Source organism: Hipposideros armiger, unplaced genomic scaffold, assembly GCF_001890085.2.
Source record: "Hipposideros armiger isolate ML-2016 unplaced genomic scaffold, ASM189008v1 scaffold_6, whole genome shotgun sequence".
Classification (NCBI taxonomy): domain Eukaryota; kingdom Metazoa; phylum Chordata; class Mammalia; order Chiroptera; family Hipposideridae; genus Hipposideros; species Hipposideros armiger.
Genome location: NW_017731356.1, coordinates 5,644,368 through 5,654,043, shown reverse-complemented (window position 1 = coordinate 5,654,043; position 9,676 = coordinate 5,644,368). Strand labels below are relative to the sequence as shown.

The 9,676-nt window shown below is 48.7% G+C and overlaps 1 protein-coding gene across 1 annotated transcript in view; it reads left to right on the top strand.

The window, feature by feature from the left end:
- Positions 1-9,676, top strand: part of TNR (tenascin R) — a 378,542-nt gene that overhangs the window by 352,864 nt on the left and 16,002 nt on the right. The window contains exon 18 of the mRNA XM_019647030.1: positions 5,753-5,903. Coding sequence (XP_019502575.1) covers positions 5,753-5,903 — 151 coding nt within the window. The remainder of the gene's footprint in view (positions 1-5,752; positions 5,904-9,676) is intronic.

The window sequence follows — 9,676 nt, the reverse complement described above, 5'->3', positions numbered from 1 at the left end:
TTGAGGAGAATAGGTATTAATTCTTTTTTGAATATTTTGTAAAATTCGCCTGTGAAGCCATCTGGTCCAGGACTTTTGTTTGTTGGAAGCTTGTTGATTACTGACTCAATTTCTTTGGTAGTATGAGGTATATTTTATTATCCCTATTGACAGATGAGGAGATTGGGCCACAGAGAGGTGAGGTAACTTACCTGAGACTCCACTATAAGTAAGTGAGCTGGGATTCGACCCCAGTAGTTATGGCCCTGGGGTCCGGGCTGGTGACAGCCCTTTCTTCCACTTCCCACAGTGCCTCTCTACCACCTGTGACAGGGGACTGCCCCATCCAGACTTTGGGTTCTCTCCGTGCCCCACACTCGGGGGGTGTGGCTGTGCATGTGGGGGGCAAGTGTAAGCCTGTTCCTTATCCCTAGACACATGTCTGCCTGCCATCTCAGAGCACCAGGGTGATGGCTTCCTGACTATGTCCAGAGCCCATCCCCCATCCCCAGAGAGAGGTGATGGAAAGCCCCCACCCCTATCCAGGTGCCTCTCCCATTAGACTTGTTCTAAATGACAAAGCAGGACGCTGGGTCAAACACACCAAATGTCACCAGTGGTTCTTTAGGACTGTGGCGTTGTGAACAAGTCCTCTTTTTTTTCTTCTTTTTCATAGTTTTCGATATCTTACAAAGTGTCTACAATGAGCACATTAATCAGAAAAGCAACTTTTTAATTATAAAAATAAACTTTGGTCTCACAACCTAGACATGAATCCAAGATGTGTCTTTACCAAGTAGAACTTGGCGGACACCTCATCTCTCTTATGGGGCTGAAGTCACTGATGCTTGCCCTGCATGACCTTTCAAGGGGGTCTTTTCTCAGAACCAAGGTGCTGCCCTCTTCTTGTTCAAGCCCTTCCCTGCACAGTGACAGCTCATTAAAGGGTCCTCCATGCTCCTCTCTGCCAAGCTACCACCCAAAGACCCATGGATTGGATCTTTTCACTGAATTAAGAGCTTCTTTTCCATAAAAAGGACACAGATGACATAAACATAAACAGTGCTCCCAATTTGCATATCTATTAGGTCTAAGCTAATCATTTCATCCCCAAATGCATGGATTGCAGTGCTTGCTCAGTACAGTACGAGCGTTTCATTCCCGTCCTGGCACAGGCCATGTGAGCAGTGTGACAATGTGCCTGAGGTTTCTGCTGTATCTCCCAGCCGTGCCTTGTTCCCGATCCACCTGGGCTATGAACATCTACCAGGGTCTGTGCCCACCACTGGCCTCTTAGCTGAAGCCGCCCCAGCGGCTGTGCCATAGTCTGGGTCTGGGATCCTAAATCCAGCCGGGAGGTCGGCAAGATCCAATAAGCAGAGGGTTAACAATTCATGGAAGTTTGCAGAGGAGGCCGGGGTAGGGGCTGAGTTCGGTGGACAGCGCAGGGGGCCATCAGGGTATATTTAGGTGTGTGTTTGTTTTTACAAAACTCCATGGACACTGGGCTCCTGGGGCACGAGCAGTGCCAGCTCGGAAAGGAGAACAGGGAAGAGCCTACATTCCTGTAAAACCCGTGCAGTTACTGACCGAGCCACTCCTGCAGAGTTTGGGGTCCCAGAGAAGGACTCGCCGCTGCTACAGCGGTCCATGGCATAGAGATGTCAAGTTAGGAAGCTTTGGCAGAGGTTTCCTGGAAAGCTCAAATCTGACTTTCAGTCACGGCTGCATCCCAAACCCTGCGGGCTTTACCGTGGAGATGCATCAGAGCCAATCAAATGACCGGTTGTAGACTGAAGAGTGTGTGGACAGAAGTAATGCACGTGAGAAGATCTCGCACAGAGCCTGGCACACAGCGGACCTAATAAAAGGCGACTGAGCTGAATAGGTAAGTCCCTGCTGCCATGCACAGAAGAGGGCTCTGAAACAAGGCTCTAGAACAGAGGATTCTCTGTGTCCCTCGCAGAGACAAGGCAAACAGGTACAGCCTGCCTGATGCCCCAACAGAGCACGATGCCCCAAGTCCCCCTCCTGTCAGACTCTCTGCCGCCGCAAATGCAGCGTACCTGGATAAATCACACTAAGTCTGCACAGTCACCTGAATATCAATGTTAATGAGTCTTCTTATTGCCTCACCATGCCCCTCCTTCAGGACCCGCACTGACCCCAACCCACTGGAAGCCACACAGCATGCCCTGCGGGCTCCATCCACAGGCTCCTGGCTGGGAGAAGGAGAAGGAAAGGAGGAGGAGCAGGAGGAACAAAAGCAAAGAGCAGAGCATATCGCTTCCTGGAAAGACTGGCATGCTGCCACTCTGAACCCCAGGAATTACTGCTGTTGAGCAAGAGGTCTGAGGGACACCAGAGCAGCCTCTCGAGGGCAAACCTGGGCTGATGGGTCGAGAGGCTAATTTTATCCTAGTAACCGGCATCCTTCCCGACTTCACTGACAACACCTGCGCTTTCCACTTAGCCGCAGCCTGGTTCTTAAGACGGGCTGGTCTCGGCCGATCATTCGAAGCATTGTTTGTGCCTTGTCTTATGAAACAAAGGGGCTTAAACTTGGGCCACTTGGGCCTCCTTCCACTGACAAACCCTCATCTTGTCCTGGGTGTGCCAAGAAAAGAGATTCTTGTCAGGCAGGTACCTAATTAATGGACTGGAAAAGAGTTGAGGTGTTAAATATAAAAAGAAAAGAGAAGGACTGGTTCCCATAAAACCCCTTTGATCAAGGTGTCTCCCCTCACTTCATTCCTGCCTTAGAACATAAGGCCATGTCATTCTTTCCATCACTTAATAGCTTCCTGTCCTCTTGTCTCTGGTGTTTGCACAAGACTCTGAGAGGGAACTTAATAGAAGTACAATGGGGGAGAGAAAATGTGGATACATTATTTATAATTTGCTGCCGCCTGAAATTTCATCCAAGGTCTACTTGTCTTTTGGAGACGTGAATATAAATGAGGAAACACATACTCCCCACAGAGCAACAGGGACCTGGTGAGATGAGCTTCTGAGAGGCAGATTTCATTGTCTTTTTTAATACTATAAAAAGCAAACAAGGCGCTCACTAAAGCGTGTCCTCAGAGACACTGAACATTCTAAAAGACGTTGCCTTGACCTTGAGGTTAAGTGAAGACAGTCACTTGCAGAGGTTCCCAGAGATGGGTAGAGTTTACTTGTTTGCTTTTGCTCCTGTCCCCGTTGTCCCGCCTCCAAGCTGAGCTGCTCCCTGGGACTTTACGGGAAGATGCCAGGAGTATAACACAAGCTTCGGTTTTAGAGGTTGTGACAATTAATGAAGATTGGCAAGCCCTGGGCTCTGGGGCCATAGATGGTTGATCATGCCACTCTGCATAGTTCTCAGTTAATAGTTAGGGTTCTATTCAGGTTCTGCGTTTCATCTTGGGTGACTTTTGGTAGAGGAGGGTTTTCAAGGAATTGGTCCATGTCATCCAAGGTGTTGAATTTATTTAGATAGAGTTGTGTGTACTGTTCAATAGGACAGGAACGTGTGATCCCTCGAGAGGCGGAGCAGTGGGTTTTGTCAGTAATACCACCTGCCATTGGTCATAAGATGGCATTTTGAGTGTTGTCAAAGGATCTTATATGTAGCTACATACAGAAATTGACCTGGCCCAGTTTTAGTCATGTTGCCCTAGATGTTTTCAGAAAATCTAATTTTAATTTCCCTTTTCATAATCATAGGCGGGAACATAGTGTCCACAGGGTATCATACATTGAACAAATACTGGCTGAGCATCTACTGTGGATTCAACACTGTCCCAAGTGCTGAGGGTAGAGTTAAGGACAAACTAAAACGGATGACTACTCTCATGAAACTTACATTCAAGGGGTGAGGCAGTGGGGACCAGACAAAAGGACACAGCGTCATTTCAAGTATTGAAAAATAAACAGAGGGACGAAATAGGGACAGATGTGAAGAGCTAACTTCTAGGACAGCCCCTGTCCTAGAAAGGCTTTCCTGATTGTCACTTGCTGCTTCCTCCCCCTAACCCAAGACTCTGGTCTCAACTGGGGCGGTCAGGAAAGGTCTCTCTGAGCTGAGACATTTGAGCCAGGACGTAAATGATGAGAGTGAATCCGACAGGAGCACCCTGGACCTCGGGGGAGCTGACGACACCACCCTGGCGGAGGAGTGCGTTTCGCAGGTGCCGTAGATTAAAAGAAAGCCAGTGAGAGAGGGGGAGGAGTGCAAGGCAGAGCCAGAGCACGCAGGGCTGTGGGGGCCCTGGTAAGGGCTTGGGATTCGATTCTAACTGCAAGAAGCTATTTCAGTTGGAGTCATTGCATTGGAGAAGCCCCTGGAGGGATGTTGGCAAGTGAGAGACAGGATGAGATGGTATCGCATGTATATGCTGAAAAGATCACTGTGGTTACAATATGGAGAATGGGTACAAGTGGGGCCAGAATGGCAGGAAGAGACCAGGTAGGAGGCATGACCAAACCCTAGCCATCTCCTTGCCATATTGAACCAAGAGGGGCCAGGCTGGCAGCTGCCAGTCTGTGATCAAATCCGCTGTGGAGTTGGGTTTCCCGATGTAAGTGAATCCAAGGAATCAAGGCAAATGATGTCAGAAAGTTTCTCTGCTTGTAGGGTGCCTTTAGCCAGTCTTTAAAGGGAGACTTGGAAGCCTGATGGGTAAGAGGCAGGTGGTCTGCAAAGCTCGGAAACCTCCCTCAGCAGCTCTGCTTAAGATGGAGACATCCAAGCTGTCTGTTGCTCCGCGATTCTCTGTTCCCATCATCCCCTAGAGCAGCGGTTCTCAACCTGTGGGTCACAACCCTTTTGGGGGTCGAACGACCCTTTCACAGGCGTCGCCTAAGACCATCGGAAAACAAAACGATATTTACATTACGATTCATAACAGTAGCAAAATTAGAGTTATAGAGTAGCAACGAAAATAATTTTATGGTTGGGGGGTCACCACAACATGAGGAACTGGATTAAGGGGTCGCGGCATTAGGAAGGTTGAGAACCGCTGCCCTAAAGGCTGTTGCCACCTCTCCTGGAGACCCACTCCTACCTCCTGCGTGGGTCTTGCCTCTTGTCGCACCCCCACCTGATTCATTCTCCACACCACAACGAGAGCAACCTTTCTAGAAACCGGAGCTTAACATCCATCGCTGGGCTCTTCCGCCTTTTGCCTTCAGGAGAAGGCCCAGCTCCTTGAGGACCATGGTCCAGCCCCTGCTCGCCTCCCCAAGGCGCTCTCCCATCTACCCAGTTCTTGCTCTGTATCCTGGCTTAACCTACAGTTTCCCAAGCTGGCCGTGTTTTCTCACTGGCCTGAAACACCCTTCTCCCACCAGCCTGTGGCTCATTTCTACGTCAGTTCTTAAAACAAGGAGCCCTTTATGATTGGCCCTCGCCAGCCCCTGCCCCCTCCCAGGCCCCACTGCTCGCCCGCCCCCACCAGCCCCAGTCTTCATTGCATGCCCATCTCCACGTTTTGTCAGCTCCCTATATTTCTCTCTTTTCCAGAGCTCGTAGAATTTGGGAGTATATTTGTCTGTTTCTCCCACCAGAACGTGAGCAACCTGAAAGCTGGGACCATATTTTTTTCTCCTTTATATTTCCATTTCTGAGCCCAGTATTTGGAACCCCACAGACACTTCCAGTGTGTTTGTTGAATGAATATGTAAAAGAATAAACAGGTGTATGAGCTAGAAGTTGCTGGGAAGGAGGCTAAGGTGGTAGGTTTGAGAGCCCTTGTGGACTGACTGGGTAACTTTGCCCTCTCCATGGCCTCAGACTGCCCCCCACAAATGTGCCCCCTGCAAACCCACTTCTGGGAGAAACAGATCTAAGTCCTGGTGGCCAGAGGTGGTCACCTGTGCGTCTGTGGAGCAGCACACTGCTCTGCAGTTCGAGAGAGGCCCGCTGAGCCTGTTCTCAGAGGGAGGTGCTGACATCTCGGCTTTGGTCCTGATACTAAGGCCGTAAGGGGAGGCAGTGGACATTAACTCTGACCATTTTAAACACTGTATCCAAGAACGCAACACAAGTAAGGGACAGGCAGGGACTGAGAAGGTCCCTTCCTTTACTCCCAGTCTATGGGGAGCTGGCTGATTGCACCGTGTCACACAGCTCACTTCACTCCACTCAGCATTCAGCTTTCAGATGCCCAACACAAACCAATTTCGGAGCAATTCTTCCGGCAAGTAGCCCAGTCCTCTTGATCTCACAATTACATCTAGAAACAAGCATGAGATATTCAGTGCCCCGATCACTTGGCATTGCTTTCCTCTTAACTTGGTAATCGCCACAGCCTGTGCTAAAAGAAAAAAAAAATTAAGGCCTCTTTGTCAAGCCAGCTCCCCGTTATTGCGCTAACGGGAAGAAAAGCCTTCCAGTTTTGCTCTTGGTCCTAAAATTTCTGCCTTGGGAAATATTACTGGGATGATCTGTTAGGGTCCAAGGTGAGTTTCTGATGATATTAGATGTTTTGACATCCAGAGAGCTTGGGATGCCTGAAATCTGCCCTCACAATCCCCTAAAACTGTCTGAATCACAGTATATATACCCAGCGAACACAGCCCAATGGGAATCAGCGTTGTCCTCATTATTAGCTAAGCCAAATTCCAGTAACCCCCAAAGCAGAACTTAGTGGTAAAAACTGGAACCCAACACTTAAGTCCAAGGATAAATAGAGTTGCTTATCCCCTTTCTACAATCCCACCCAAACTAATTCTTGGGACCTACCCACTCAAGGCATACCTACCAGGAAAGAGAGAGGGAAAGAAAGGAAACAAGGGAAAGAGGAGAGAGAGAAAGGGAGAGAGAGGGAGGGAGGGAGAGAGAGAGAGACTCAGTCTCTTTATCCACTCAGCCATATAAATCTAGGCAGAGAAAGCAGACCGCTAGGACCTTCAGGGGCGCAGTCTGGCTCACCACCTTACCCCCTGGTCTCCCTGAGAAGAGGAAAATGTACCAGAGAAAGTGGAGTTCAAATCCAGCTGCTCTTCAGATTCACCGGAGGAGCTTCAATGAAACACTGGTTCTCTGGGACCCACCTGCTGCCACCCTGATTAGCTAGATCGGCCATGGAGCCCAGGAACCTGAATGTAATCAAGTCCCCTTGCTTGGGAATGATTAGTGAGCCTCTAACTCCCCTCACCTGGTGACAAGGAATAATCATTTGATCAAGGACTGGTGAGTGAGGCAAAACTTTCGGTAACATTGAGGGCCAGAGGAGATGCAGTGGTTTCATGGTAACGTGTCTTCTCCAAGCTCCCAGGATGTGAAAAGTCTCAGGTTGTTGCCCCTGATATTCTGTGCAAGGAAAATACTTGTTGGTTGTCTTTCCATCAATGCCACGGACAACATTACAGTTCATCGAATCTGCAAGCAACCAGGTGGACTTACAGATTGTCAAAGGTGACAGCCCCCCCTCCCACATTTGGGGAGCACCTCCGCCAGCCAGCCCAATGTGGGGGCCCTTCCTCTTCATCCCATCCAGACTTTTAATGCCCCTTAATCACACTTTACTCCTAAGTTGACTATATTTCCATTTTCTGAGTTTAAAAAAAAATGAATTCTTCTTTTACATGACAGTTCTTCAGATATTTCAAAGCTTCTCCGGGGCAAGTCATCCCAGTTTACTAAATGTGGTCTTGGTAGATCTACCTTTAAAGCAACTAATACACTTGAGCCTATCTCTAACATAACTGTTACCTAAGTCATGATGGATGTGAAGGAGCCAGTACATTTATTTAGTTTTTCTGAAGTTTGGTTTAGTTGTATGTGTGTATTTTTATGAGACTATCATCTGGAGGTTTGGGAAGAGGTGTTCTGTTGGAGACACGTTGGGTATTAGGAAGAAATTTGGGGTTCTGGCTCCTTTAAGAAGCTGAGTTGATTCAGGAGAAAAGGGCTAATAGTGCATAAGATAGGAGTGAGCTGAAGACCAAGCACATTCTGTGCAGATCTTCTAAAATGAGGAACTCAGGCGGGCTGGTTGCCCCAGAGACCAGGTCTGAAAGCCCAGAAATAATCGCGGGGTTCCCAAAGCAACAGGGAGAGGGAAAGGAACTCCCTGGCAGCTGTCCCCTGAAATATAATGGTGACCTCTAGGCATAGGTGGCGTGTCAAATACTAACAAACTGGAGGACACCCTGGAGATGAAAGTTAATAGCTTTGCTGCAGCTATTAAGGAAATCAGCTTTCGGTTTTGGGGGGTAAAGGTATTTAATTTGAACATAGTACTATTTGAGGTCACTTGAACCTTTGGGGCTTTATGTGCTTGCAAGATAAATGCAGACATTGATGAATCCTTGGCTGCATGGATAGATGTCCAGTGAAGTGTAGCTTGTTCTAGTGCCTCTGTTAGCCGAGTGCAAAGAGCACTTGACCTGAGGTTGGAGACTGAAGTTCAAGTGACCGGAGGAAGCCATGGGATTTTTTGAGTGCAGTTTCCGTCTCTGTAAAATAAGCTTTTGATTTATAACAACCGGCCTTCCTCTCACATTTCCTGCAAGAATGAAATGAAAAATAAAAACACAAGTCCTATAGAAATGTATACTGTTATCCCTGGTGTAATCATGCCCAAACTAGGCGGGGCCTTTCTTCTAAACTGCCTTAAATGAGAGCCATTCTTGACCGTGGTGTGGCAGCAGCCAAAGAACAGTCCCGTGCTAGGAGTTCACACATCAACAGAAGGGCCTTCCGTAAAGTCTGTGGAACCCCAACAACCTCTTCCTAACACAGGGTGCCTCCCTGATGATCCATGACAGGTGTCTTAGATGCCCTGGGCGTCCAGTAAGGTGAGGCCATCTTCCTCTTGCTCTGACCCACCAGCGGGCTTTCCAAGTGGCCGCCAGTCACACCTGCAGTGCATGAGTACTGCCACGAGGGGGCACTGTGGTGCCTGACACGTGAGGTCCGGACCCAGCCAGCCGCTTCAGGGCTCTGCTACCCTCATCCACAGCGTTGTATTTACAGAGCGCCCAAAGCACTGCTCCTCATGGCCAGCTCTGCCTTTCATTTGAACCATCAGCTCCAGCATTTTGAGGAGCTCCCCCGCTGGGGTGCCAGCTTCTCAGCTGGCCTGCTAAGCATTAAAATGTGCCCTGAAGCTAAGCTCTTGAAGACACCATTTAAGCTTCTCTTTCAGCTAATTAGATATTGTTCTACAAATTGGGCTGTTCTCTCTGAAAGATGAGCAGCAATTTACTTCCCCTGCCCTCTCCTTAAACTTAAACTAAACTGTGAAGCATGGCCCTTGGATTGTTTAGTCCAATCAGGAGATTGTTTTGCAGGAGGAAGAGATATCTATCGCCTTGCTAATGCTGAGCTTGTCTGGGCACTCCTTAGCAGCTCCTGTGACTGGGCACTCATTAGCAGCTCCTGTGACGATGGGGGGAGGCTTGGCTTAGATGCCTCCCATCCCTCTGAAAAGTGGGCCCTACAGTGACATGCTGTGGCCCCTACGTCTGTAATCATCCTCTGAGTAACACGTCACCAGCTGCACTAACACACCCTTGCCCTTGAGGGAAGGACATTTTTATTATCCCCATTTTACTAATGAGCAATCTGATGCTCAGGATAATCAAGCCATTTGCTAAGCTAAACAGACAGGTACGTGGAGTGTCCAGACCAGAAACCAGCTCTTTGGTCCTCAGATCCCATGAGAATGTATATTGTCTGACAAATGCAACATCCGCTGGGGGGAGTGCG